The 13,983-nt window shown below is 37.6% G+C and overlaps 1 protein-coding gene and 1 pseudogene across 1 annotated transcript in view; one reads left to right on the forward strand and one right to left on the reverse strand.

Moving 5' to 3' along the window:
* Positions 1 to 577: 577 nt before the first annotated feature.
* The window catches only part of LOC129078504 (histone-arginine methyltransferase CARM1-like), a 153,624-nt gene continuing 140,218 nt past the window's right edge, over positions 578 to 13,983 (reverse strand). Inside the window, exons 12-13 of the mRNA XM_054583311.1 lie at positions 4,234 to 4,323; positions 578 to 613 (exon numbers count right to left, since the gene is read on the reverse strand). Of these exons, the coding sequence (XP_054439286.1) occupies positions 604 to 613; positions 4,234 to 4,323 (100 nt within the window). The 3' untranslated portion in view covers positions 578 to 603. The remainder of the gene's footprint in view (positions 614 to 4,233; positions 4,324 to 13,983) is intronic.
* LOC129078461 (60S ribosomal protein L22-like) lies at positions 11,697 to 12,088 on the forward strand (annotated as a pseudogene).

Consider the following 13,983-nt stretch of genomic DNA (forward strand, 5'->3'; position numbering starts at 1 on the left):
ACACTGTACACTTTATTGTAAACCTAAGAGAACTGTCTAAGGTTCCATCTTTATTTTTTTAACTATGTACAGAGTCACCAAATATTGCCAATGAAGAACATTCCTGACATCATATTATTCCATTACATGAGTAAGGCAAAAATTCTTTAACACATTGCTGGGCTAGGAACTAGCTACTGATTTGTTGAAAATATCTGCAAAAATAGATTAAAATTACAAATAGAAGATCACTTTTAACATTGTCTAGGTCATGTTGTACATATGCATACATATAAACATGAGGTAGGGTTTTGTTAACTTTTTTTAAAATACTTCAGAAATTGAAGCAATGCTGATGGCTTTACCAAAACAAAAACCAAGAGAAACCACAAATTAAAAAGATTGTTCTCCAACCACATGCAAAAAACTATAAAAAGCCAGTCTAAGAAGCGCCAAGAAATATATTTGTCAATGATTTTAGGATGCACATTTTACAGTTAGAAAAAAAAAAGAACTTTAAATAAGCCTAATATTCTTCTAAAGTTCAGAATGTATGTTTGAAACATGAAACATGAACTTGAATGTTGAGGGACTTCTCAGGCCTTCATTTTACTTATTGATCTTCTATGCAAACCTAAAACAGAAAAGGTGATTCCATGACACCAAAACTAATTAAGTTCTATCAAGACCCAGAGCCACAGGCAAGCCATGTGTTCATGTCTTCTCCTTCCCTCCTCTCCCTTCCCCCTTCCCTCATCCTGCTCCCATTCCCTCCCCTGAAGTTGTTATGGGCAGCCTTAGATCTATATTTACCCACTATATTTAGTAAGTTTGATTATGCATAGCCTAAATTCATATTTGAGATGATGATCTAGATTTCTGTTCACTGAAGGAACTTTTTCTTTTTATATGTTTATAGCAAAAGCTAATACACATTGACTTCTCTCTCTCCTTGTCATTCCACAGGCTCACTTTGCCCTCGTGGTTCTGTTCCAGAAGGCTCCTCATGTGCCCGTGAAGGTTCCTTCCTGACACTTACGTCTCCACTCAACTAACCACTCCACGGAGAGGCCGCCCAGCGCTCTCAGTGTAAGTAACTCCCGCCTCCCGTCCCTGGCCTTGCCACTGGCTAGCACATCACTGTGTTGGTTCTGTTATCCCTGTATGCAGTCCTTTTTAGGGGTAACTTTTTATATTATTGAAAAAGTTTTTTACATACAGTGAATTTAACCCTTTTCAGTGTACAGTTCCAGGAGTTTTGACAAAGGCATGTGACCATATACTGCCACCATTACAATCAAATATAAAAATTCCATCATGTGAAAAATGTCCTGTCCCCCTTTATGCAATAGTTTGCCTTTCTCCCATCCCCAGCTCTGATCTGTTTTCCGTTTCAATAGCGTGGCCTTTTCCAGAATGTCAAATAAATGGAATCATATAGTCTGCAGCCTTTTGAGTTTAGCTTCTTTCACTCAGCATAATGTACTTGAGACTCATCTGTATTACTACATGTATCATTCCTTTTTATTACTGAAAATTATTCAATTGTATAGATGGACCACAGTTTGTTTATTAATTCTCCAGTTAAAAGACACTCTAGTCATTTCCATTCTTTTAGTAGTTTCAAAGAAGGCTGCAATAAACATTCAAATGTAGTTTTCATTTCATTTGCATAAATATTTAGGCTTGGGATTGCTGGGTCACATGGTAAGTGAACATTCAACTAGGGGAGAAACTGTAAAAATGCTTTGCTAAGTGGCTGTACCACATTACATTTCTACCAGCAATGACCGAGAGTCCCAGCAGCTCTGCCTCTTCACCAGCACTTGTCACAACTGTCAGAACTTACAGCCATTCTCCTAGGTGCGCAGTAGGATGTCATCATGGTTTCAACTTGCGTTTCCCTAATGACTAATAATGTTGAATATCTTCTCATATAGTTATTTATCTTTTTGATAAAATGGTCAGATCTTTTGCCCTTTAAAAATTGTTTTTGTATCATTGGGCTTTTTTTTTAAGAGTATTATATCACTAATCTTTTAATATTCTGGATATTAGTATTTTTTCAGATATGTGAGTTCCAAATATTTTCACCCACTTTGTGACTTATCTTTTCATTTTCTTAAAATGTGCCTCTCAAAGATCGTAAGTTTCTGATTTTGTAAAATACAATTTATCATTTTTCTCTTTTCATAAATTGTGGTTTTGATGTCATATTTAAAAAATCTTTGTCAACTCACGGTCACAAAGATTTTACGTTTTCTTCCTAAAAGTATTATATTTTTTAGGTTTTCCATTTCAATCTATGAACTCTTTTGAGTTAATTTTTATAGATGGTGTGAAATATGGATGAAAGTTCACTTTTTATTGCAAACTGATATCCAATCATTCCAGCACCATTTTGAAAGACTATTCACTTCTCCACTGAACTGCCTTTTCAACTTCGTTGAGAAATCAATCGGCATACATTTCTGGGTCTGTTTGTGACCTCTATTCCAGTCCATTTGTCTACACATCATCTTTTCATCAGTCTATACCACACTTCCTTGATTAGAGCAGCTAAATATTAAGTCTTGAAATCAGGTTGATATTACTGTTTATCTTTTTCAGTGGAGTCACATTTTTAAGCACCCCCATCTGCTTAATTAAATATGTCAGTCAGACTTGCTGCTGAGTGAGAGAAAATGGAAAAGAGAAAAGCACCTGCCCTTCATTCCACAATAGTCCATCTGTTCTGGCAGGGCCATGGCCCTCTCGGGCGTCTGTCTAGCTTTGACAAACTCTCACTTTGTTCTCGTGGTCACAGTGCTTCTACCTTCATACAAAGCAGGGGCTGGCCAAGGCCAAGCACAAAGCCTTCTCTAGGAGGTTTATTGGTAAAAACCTTCTTGTAAGATTAAATGGAAGTAGGATTCAAGTGTTACTAGTACATGGTTCTTGCATTCAAAAGGTGAGTTTCCAAAAACCCTCCAAAAATCTACTTTCTTTTCCAAAACCCCAATGATTCTGTTTGGAATGGACTAAAAATCATTATTTACCTGACTGAGAGAGTTGTAGATCAGAAGGAAGGAAAAAAAGGGAGAAAGGAAGGAGGAAACATATTTATCAAGTGCTACTTATATGAGCTGTCAAGCACTGGGACATGGCATGGAAATTCCTGCAGTCTCCCAGTGAGGTTTGTGTTGTCTCTCTCATTTTACAGATGAGAACACTGAGGCCCAGGCAGGTTAACTAGCACCAGTGAATAGTCAGTCTGCTCTCCCTTAAGACAAACCTGTGTCCCTTGCTTTACATGGCAGGGTTGTGTAGAGAAGGGGTGGGCGTGAGGACTCCTCCCTGCCCTCTGAGTTAAAGATTTGATCCACATACCTAACTGGCAATGGATTTCAAAGATTCATACCATGTGTAACAACTGGGACACACCACACAGAACTGCAGCTTGGCCTGTTTTTTTTTTTTTCCTCCCTTGCTTCAAGGTCAAAATTTCATTCTGCCATCTCTGCCAAAGAATTCTTGGTTCAGTTTCCTGAGTTTTCACTTCTTTTCAAGCTTTTCAATGCCATAGAGTCATAATGCTTTGAATAAAAGCCTTAGGGAGACATTACGTGAGGGAAAAGTCTCTTTTCTCTAAGGAGGTAAAGAGTAACAGTGTCCAGTGGTTTTATTTGTGTGGTTCATTTTGTGTGTGGATTTTAATTACCTCATACTGAAGAGGTAGAAAAATCGGGCATTTTTCCAGAAACTTGTATCTATGTCATTGTGGCAAGTTCTTTATACCAGACACAGTCTGCATACCTTCTGGAAAAGTATGTCCTGACTTTCATGACCTCAAAAAAAGTATCAAAAATACACTTTAAATGGACTCGTGTTTTAGATGTGCATTGGAATACTACTACATAAAAATCATCCCTTAGTGAATGAAGGTCAAAGGAGATCATCCTTCATATGAGAAAACCAAATGCAGAGAAGTGGCTTTGTCTGAGGTCACACGGCTTGTTACAGCTCAGCCAAAAGGGATTTCACTCTGTGGGACTCCCCAGGGCTCTTTGTTTCAGGACCAGATTGTTACACATTGAATTTTGTTTAAATAACATAACATATTCAACTATATATCAGGATCCAAGCATCCTCATAGAGGAAGAGTACATGTTTTCTTCCTCTTAGGAAAGATGGAACTATTCTGAGCCTCTTTACCTGGTCATATCGTGAATTAATTTATATACACAGGTATAAAATGGATGAAAACATTCTTACCTAAAGAAAGGATTCTTTAAGTCGAGGATGTTCCCAGATCTGAAGCCCGTCTGGTTGACCAGTGCCGCGATCTGAATGTCATAGCTCTGTCTGTAGGGCAAAGACCACAAACATATCTTCTCACAAGGCTGGTCAGCTATTCACATATATTCAGGGCATCTTCTGCACATACCTACTTCATGAGGGTTTTAAGAGTATATATTTACCTTCTACATGTCCAAGTGTGTTGATTTAGATGCTATTAATTTAGTTAATATTAGTTAGAAGAGTTTAATAGCTGTCATTTCTTGATCTAAAGATTATAGAAGTAATGGTACTTCTCAATGGTCAAAGTGATTTTTTTTGACAAAAAAAAAAAGCTTTACCAATATCAATGACAGAAATGGCCATACGTAACACATACGCTTTATGGGTCACCACTGATGTACCAAAACCACCTGAATCATGAAAGGATTGCTTAAGTAAAAGTGTCAACTGATGTAAAACGGTTAACAAATGTGATTCATTTTAAAAGGCCCCTGATGAGGGCTCATGAAATTACGGTAAGAGAAACTGACTGATAAGAACAACTAATATGACATGTTTGGTGATTAATCTTGAAGGGACATGTTTATGGGATTTTTATTAGTCATTTTCAAGAATATGTGCATTTCTTCTGATTATGTGTTACAAATTCACTGTAGAAAAAATGAGAAAATAAAAAAAGAAATAAAAACAATCCATAATGCCACTAGACAAAGATTTAACTAATACTATAGAGTATTTCCCTTCCATGTTTTTTCCTGTGTACTTACAAATGTAATTTTTTTTTACCAAAAATGATCCTTAAAAATACCTTCATATATCCTTAGTTTATTTAAAATTAGCAAGTGGTTATTCTATAATTCTTGAAAGTGTGTTTTTCAGTAGCATTTTATGGATATAGCATGATTTATTTAATAATGCCCTATTGCTAAATATTTATATTTTTATAACATATTATTTAAAATAACACAAGTAGTTTTATAACAAATTCTGCTGCACAGGACATTCTTGAAATACATTTCTCTGTCTTATCTATGACTAGTTGCTTGAAATTAGTTCTCAGATAGGCTTATCAGGCTAAAACACATAGATGTATTTAAGGTTTCCAACACCTACTGTTAAAATGTTTTCAATTACTTCCTTACTGACAAAGTATGACAGTGTTAATTTCATTACATCTTTTCCAATTCTTCATATTTACATGTTTGGGGTTAAAAATATTGTCCATTATTTTCATTTAAATTTCCTTAATTATCTGGCTTCTTTTTTAAATTCCAGAAATTAGCGAGTGATATAAAATCCTCCATCTCTACTCCCTCTTTGTCATTGCCAATAGTAGCTTGAGTAGGCTTAAATATAATGTCAGATCCTGTGTAACCAGTAACTCAAGTTTTAGATTTTACTGGGGCCAAACGAAACAAGAGGGAAACATAACAATACATTAAAAAAATGGTGTCTGTTGATCCAATTTCAAATCATATAATTGACTCAGTACTTCTTTTAAAATGTTTCTGGCAGAAGGCCTACATTTAGTAGTTCCCTGCTGTGCTACTTGATGGCAGATCTAAGGTGAACATTGAGACAAGGAGCTCCTTAGGAAACACAGAAAAGCTTAGTTATCAACCAGGCAAAGTCAAGGAGGGACACACCTACAAGGTCTGTCTAGAAGGTATCCAGCCACGTACTATGAAAAAAAGACATTTATTGAAGAAGATACAAGAAACATTGTACATAGGACAATGATGCCTCAGTCTCCTTCACAGTAAGCATTTTGGAACCTCACACAGTTCTCTCAATCCCCGTCAGCTACCCCATCATATTTTCCTGAATCTCACCAACAGTCTGAAATCTCTTCCCTTTCAAAGGTGATTTTAGTTCTAGGAAAATCCAGAAATCACAGAGCACCAAATCTGGGCTATAAGGGAGCCAAGCAAGTCACCTGGGTGATTTGATGTTTCACCAAAAAACTCTGCACAAGATGTGATGCATGAGTGGGCACTTGGTTGCAATGGAGCTGACAAACAACAGCTGCCCGTAGCTGCAGCCTTCAGAATCACTGAAATAGTTTCCATGGAGGAATGTTCAAGCTTAACATAATATTTGATGCAGATTCATTGCTCTACTTGCTCAGTCATTTTGAATGCAGTGGCCACATGGTGCACATGCTCACTCAATGATACCTACTGTCCCCTCTGACTTGTACAGTGAAGTCCTCATTGTTCACACAAGCACATTCCAGTCCACTCTCCTTGGCTGCCAGGTTACCTTGACGTTGCACAAACCATTCTTGTTACATTAATAATGGCTGGACTTTTTCCAGACAGACCTCATATACATTTTGCCAAATGAAAGACACTTTAACAATATTTGAAGCTATTAATATATAACCCAATGAAGAAACTGAGTACTCTGAGATAAATGCAAATGTGTGTGTTTTTGGATGCCCATGTGAGGCAGATTCATCACAGCTAAGAACTGAATGGCTCCTGCTGTGGTTGGGAAAAACTGTCAGTAAATTCTTGCTGTATGGTCCTTAGCAAGGCTCTTTTTCAGAATACTAGGCATGATGACAGTGTTACTTTAAAGGCACTTTCCACAACCCACTCCTCTTCTTCATCCAGGATCTAAGTCCTATCTTCCCTAATGGAAGGGAAAAAGAGCTTCAGGTCATCTCCTGTCACGTCATGTTATGGCCCAGGGGAAAGCTCAGATCTGTTCTCAGAGCCCTTCCATGGTGGTGTGGGGAAGGGGGAGGGGGCAGTAGAGAGTGAGATGGGGGATGGTTAGGTTCACTGATTTGATAGCAATTCATTAAACACGGGAAAATGTGTCCTCACCTAAAATTTTAGGAAAATAATGCACTTTTCTCTCCCAGGAGCAGTGGCATGCTAGTGCAAAGATATTAGGAAGCCAACTGCAAACCCCCAAACTAATGAGCAATAATAAACAACAAATAGGTAATCTTCTAAGACAATGACTGTGGGACCTGAAACAACTACCAATTCTTTTGAACCTGTTATTTTGCAATGTGTATTACAAATGAACAAAAAACCCCAGTTCTTTGCCATTTTAAATTTTACGGAGACAGAGCAGGTGACATAAGTGGGGATGTAACTTAGTTCCTTGTTTGAATGCAAATCATCGTTTTGTATACCAACATTTCTTTTTTAATATTTAAAAAGAACTGAAAACTTGAGAAAAACATACATAGGATATGTATTTTCTGGAAAATGTGGTAATTCATGATCATTTCATCCAAGAGAAAACAGAAGGTGCAATAGTGAGACAGCTTTGGGCTCACCATCAAAGAATGCGATGGAGAAACGGAAGTGGCAGGAAGTGTGGGGAATAGAATGGCCCAAGTCACATGTAGATGTACTGATAGATAAAGGGAAGAATGAGAGTCTCAGTGGCAGGTATAGACTCTAGCCTGGTACCCTTCACGGGGGTTTGAGTGTGCCCCTGAGAAGGCGTAGGACAATACACTGGGGTGTGGAAGAAAATATAGAACAGGCATTTTAATTTTTTCAGTTAGTTGTTACTGTGGATTGAATTGTGCCCTGTCAAAATACGTGTTTACATCCTAATCCCTGTTGCCTGTTAATATGGTGTAATTTGGAAACAGGGTCTTTGCATGTGTAACGAAGTTTAAAGGAGGTCATGCTGGATTAGAGTGGGCCCAAATCCAATGACTGGTGTTCCCATAAGAGGAGAGAACACAAAAAGAGATACACAGGAAAGAAGGCCGAGTGAAGACAGGCAGAGACTGGGATGGTGCAGCTATAAGGAACAGTGACGGTTGCCAGGCACAATCGTGAGCTGAAAATCACAGAAGAGTTTCCTCCCTGGAGCCTTCAGAGGGGATATGGCCCAGCTGACACTTTGGTTGCAGACTTCCAGGCTCTAGAAGTGCAAGAAAATAAATTACTGTTGTTTTAAGCCACCTGGTTTGAGGTAATTTGTTATACCAGCCCTAGGAAACTAATATGGTTGTTCACCAAATCTGTGTTGAACATTAGGTGAATTTACTAGGTAGATGCTGGATTCTAATCACCAGCTAAGAGTTAAGATATCTGTTATGTTCACAGTTTCTCAGGTTTTGCAAAGGTAAGATTCTGCTTGTCCCTTAAATAATGTGGTATAACATTTCTAAGTAATACTAATCATGTGATAGGCACATGGGTCAGAGTAAGGAGATTCTCAGTAACTTTGTAGAACAAAGAAATGCCACTTAAAACTACACCAGCACACACCTCATTGTGCCTTACTGTGCACAATAATTCCTTCTGATGCAACCGCCCAAATACATAGCTGTCTTAGGTGAGGTCCAAGGTAGAGCAGTTCAGTGATGACCATTAGGAGCAGCACTCGAAGCTCCCAAAAGCTTTCATTCTTTTTTTTAAAGATTTATTTATTTACTTTTAGAGAGAAAGGGAAGTAGGGAGAAAGAGAGAGAGAGAGAAACATGGATGTGCAAGATAAACATCAATTAGTTGCCTCTCACACACCCCCCAGATGGAGACCTGGCCCACAACCCAGGCATGTGCCGGGAGCAGGAATCAAACCAGTGACCTTTAAGTCTGTGGAGCAATGCCCAACCCACTGAGCCACACCAGTCAGGACTAAAACCTTTAATTCTTTCATCAGTATTTCTTCCAATTCTATAAACCACAAAGCTCATCAAACTCTGCAAACTAAATCCTCTGGCAAATCTGGGTATAGCAGGGCTTCATAGGAATCCAAATACCATAAATTATGTTTCAAAACATTTTGGCACAGGACAAGTGGCTCAGCTTATATTTAATTTTCAATTCATTCATTTTTATTTCTATTTTTGTATGCCTTATATATGAGTTTCTACATGTGTATAGAGACATGTCTATGCATGTGTATATATATGTGTGTGTATACATTTATATTATATATGTATCTACAACAAGCTCTGTCCAGAATAAGTCCAGCTATTGTTCATATAACAAGAATGGTGTCTGTGACACTGATGTAACCTGGCAGCCAAGGAGAGAGGACTGGAATGCACATGCGTTAACAATGATGGCTTCACTGTATTAGTCAATGGGGGTGGTAGGCACTGTTGAGTGAGCATGTGTACTGTGTGGCCATTGCATTCAAAATGTCTGAATGAGTAGAGCAGTGAATCTGCATCCAACTTTGCGTTAGGCTTGAACATTCCTCTGCAGAAACTATTTGGATGATTCAGAAGGCTATGGGCAACTGGTGACTGGCAGCTTTATCACAACAATGCACCCGCTCATACATTACCTCTTGTGCAGAGTTTTTTGGTGAAACACCAAGTGACCCAGGTGACTCAGCCCCATTACAGTCTAGATTTGGTGCCCTGCAACTTCTGGCTTTTCCTGAAACTAAAATCACTTTTGAAAGAGAAGAGATTTCAGACCATTGATGAGGTTCAGGAAAATACAGTGGGGCAGCTGATGGTGATTGGGAGAACCGTGTGAGGTTCCATGGTGCCCACTGTGAAGGGAACTGAGGTATCATTTTCCTGTGCACACTGTTTCTTGTGTCTTGTATCTTCTTCATTAAAAGTCTCCATTTTTCATATTATTTGGCTGGATACCCTCTGGACAGACCTCGTATATCTATTTATGTATATATAGAGAGAGCTTAGTTTGGTGCTTTCTATTATTATCATTGTGGAACATCAACATAATTAAAAGAGAAATATTAATATACCTGGGAGGCACATACATGAAGTGTTCTTACTCATAGGTGCACATGATCAAAAAACTTTGGAGGCCACATCTATGAACTTTAGAGATATAAATTTCATAAAGTTCATAAAAAAGATAGGTTCTATTTTATTGCCCAAAGCAATAAAATGAGTGACAGCTCAAGAATGATAGGAGGCTGTCAAAAATAAAATGCTAACAATACAATCATAAATGGTCCTGGCAGGGAAGGAAAGGTCAGTCACTGTCACACCCGTGTGGTTGCAGTGAGAGTTCTCCCAGGAGGTCAGAATTTAAAAGATTATTTGACAGTAAGGGAGGGGAGATCCTATCCAGGGCAGAGCAAAGACATAGCGCCTCACTGAAAAAACAGTGTGAAGATACTGGCATTCAGAAAGTGCTGAGGTGTGTGGAAAATACCAAGGAAAACAATAATTGTAAAACGAAAAATCTCACGAGGTACAATGAGAGTAAGAAAGAGAATAAGGGAAGATGAAATAAATGGAACTAAGGTTTACTGTGGACCTACTATGTGTTAATTATTATATAATTTTCTCTTATGTAATATTTGCACAAGCCTCATGAGATAATTATAAATTCTACTTTATAGATGATGAGGTCAGGAAACTGGGGTGCTAGCACTAGAGACTATACAGAGCTGGGAAACATGAGACTCCAAAACTTGGCTTCATTTTCTTTAGTATGATAAAGAACTCCCTCCCTCCCCACCTCCTTCCCTTTCTTCCTCCTGCAAAGTAGTACACGCCCATGAAATTTTATGGTCCTCTTTCAATTACACCAGATTAAGCTCTTAATAAGAGAGGGATCATCAGCTTATGAGTTCTTCAATCAGGAAGCCCTTCCACAATACTGTGACTGTCTCTGAAATGTATTATATTAAGTGAAGAGGGATACACCACAGAATAAGACTCAGGCTTTCTTTTGGGAAGCTCACAAATGAGCAAATAATAGCAATACAGCACTGGTGCAACAGTAAGGTATGGCGGGCTATAGGAGCCCTGAGAGTCGTGAGGCAGGTGTGTGAGGGAAATGCTTTGCCTCCTTCTTACCTACTAGGGAAATGAAGGCGAAAAGGGTAGATTTCTAGCAATGCAACTCAAGATATGTTAGAAAAAAATAATGAAAGGATGAGATGATTTAAATTTATTTATCAAATTATGCCCTAAGGTGCTTGCAAACATAAATATTTGAAAGCAAAAGATTGTTATATTGCTTTGCACAAAGCAGAAAAGGCAAAGTCCAAAACCCCAGGCAGATGTTGGCTACTGCTACTGAGCGCAATTTTTTTTTTTTTTTTTTTTTTTTTTAGAACTGGTCATTAAACAGATGGTTTATAAGGATTTTGGGAGAAAGTGGTAACTTCCATGAGGAGCATGGCATAAATCAGCATTTTCCACTTCTCTTCCTGGAATCCATCCAAAAACCAAGGAGAAGAGAAAAATTCTATGGATTGCAGACTTCATTATCTGTAAAATCAGGAGGAAGATATAATCTGTTGTTTCCAACTTATGTGCAAGTGCTGCAGAAGCACTTGTGATTGGTTCTAAGCCACATTAAAAAAAAAAAAAGGCAAAAGTGCGAAGAGGGGCAGGAGAGCCCAGGAAAAGCACATCTCAGAAAATGCTTGCGATCACAAACTCCCCAAAAGCAAAGAGCATTTTCTGAAATGCAAAAGTGTTATATTCCTCCTTCTCTGCCTCCACTGCTGCCATGGCACCTGTGAAAAATACTGTGACAAGGGGGCTTTGCAAAAAATAGAAGTGGGCTCTGAAGCTTACCCTTGACTGCACCCGCCCTATAGGAGGTAGAATCATGGGGGCTGCCAGTTTTAAGCTGTTTCTTCAGAAGAGCATCAAAATGAATGGAAAAGCTTGGAATCTTGACGGAGGGGTTGTGACCATTGAAAGAAACCAGAGCGAGATTACTGTACCTTCTGAAGTGCCTGTTTTCAAAAGGTACTGTATTTGAGATATCTCACCAAAAAATATTGGAAGAATAATCTCTGTGATTAGTTGCACACAGTTGCTAACAGCAAAGAGACTAACAAATTGTGTTACTTCCAGATTAACCAGGATGAAGAAGAGGAGGAAGATGAGCATTAAAACTCATTCCTATGGCACATTTTGTATGAGTTCTTGAATAAAACTTGGGAACTAAAAAGGAAAAGCTTTATCCCTTGTTTGTAACATCTTGTGCAGGAAGCAGGGTAAGTAAGACTCAGACAAAAATGCTCTTGGAACTGGAACATGCGAAACTCCCTAAAGATGCACAGAGCAGCCATATTTGCAGGAAGCAGAATGACTCTGTAGCAGCACAGGAGGGAATGTGAGAAAAACAGGTAGCATGAAGACGACCACATCTTTCCCCACCACAGGAACTTCTTTCTTGCAAATTGCTGTTCAGAAGTATCCCTTTAATTACATGAGGAAGAACCATAACATTAATACAAAGATACTATTTAAAAAAGTAGAAAAAGAGTAGCAAAATATACTAATAGAAGTAAAACACAAATCAGATAAATACCTTGGTACACATAAAAAACATGAGCAAATATTTTCTGATAAATTTTTAAAACTACATTGAAGCCCTCACTCTATGAAGAAAGCAATAACCATTATGGAGGAGACCCTGTCATGGAAGTGCAGTAAAAACCAAGGAAGAGAAGGAAATATCTCAGTGTGCTTATACAGAAATATCTTGGAGATGTAAAACTGAGAAAATTATGATGTAGAAAACAGATATAGAATGTTACTATTTAGGTATAAAACAGGGGAAAATAAGTTCACTAACAACTGAACTCTGTTCAGTTAGCTCCATTTCCCTTTTAAGCAGGGTTACAGGACTGGGCCTTGAGGGTGAAACCAGAGTTTAAGCTTATCTTGAGATCACATTCAACAAAGGTTGAGTCATATTTATTTCTGGACTGGGTGGAAGAATGTGGGCTGGATATGAGTACAGGGGGGTAGATTTTGAGCTACTTCCATGACCAAATTCAGAGGGTGTAGGTTAGGCTATGCAAATTTCTCCTTGGCCTGTTTCTGCTTAATAAGTTTTGAATAAAAATTTTCCTATTAAATTTGCAAATGATAAAAAATAGCAAGACTCACTAATATGACACACAACAGAATTAAAAAAATAAATAATATAATTTATTGGCTCTATTAAGGCTCTAAAAACAGTGTGATAAATTCATGAGTGGAATAAATATAAGAACTTGAACCAAAGCTAACAAAAATCAACTGTACACTAATCTGACTTAAAACTAGATCATATAGAAATACACTTATTTTTTTATTTTAATTGACTGAACACTCAAGTACAACGGTCCCTAAACTTAATTTAATCTTTATTTATATTATTATAAGTATATGTTCAAAACTTCAGTGGCCACTGTCCCTCTGTACCCAACACTTATCAGAACACATATGCTGTCCTGTATTTAATTTTGGTGAAATATTTCAAAGTAGAAATTGAAAAGTAGTATTTACCAGACTGTAACATGTACACTCTTTGATCCAGCATTTCTATTTGTACATTTCCAGGCATCTCATTTAGAAATATGCATGTCACTGTGCAAGCTATATATTCAAGGATATTTAGTGCAAACTTGTTTTTGCAAAAGCAAAAAATAAAAAAGTAACCTAAATCAGGGAGTTTTTAAAGAACATTATGGTATATCCATGCACCATAATATGATATTATGGTATAATACAGTATATTATGCATCTATTAAAAGAATAAATCTATGTGTACAGATTAAGGACTTACTACTAAGTGAAAATTTAAGTTTCAGACTCTCAGTGTAATCTCCTTTTAAAACAACGACAAACCCACAACGATGTTATTTGTTGGTACATTCACAGAAAACCACCTGAAAGAACAAGGACAATGGGTCACATCTCAGGTGTGGGGTGAAGGGTGGGAGTATAGTGAACTCTAGACACTTTTATAGTTTTGAATTTACATATGAGCATGTTAGATTTTTGTAATTAAAGAA

Source organism: Pteronotus mesoamericanus, unplaced genomic scaffold (assembly GCF_021234165.1).
Source record: "Pteronotus mesoamericanus isolate MK-2021 breed Mesoamerican mustached bat unplaced genomic scaffold, CSHL_Meso_final contig_73, whole genome shotgun sequence".
NCBI lineage: Eukaryota > Metazoa > Chordata > Mammalia > Chiroptera > Mormoopidae > Pteronotus > Pteronotus mesoamericanus.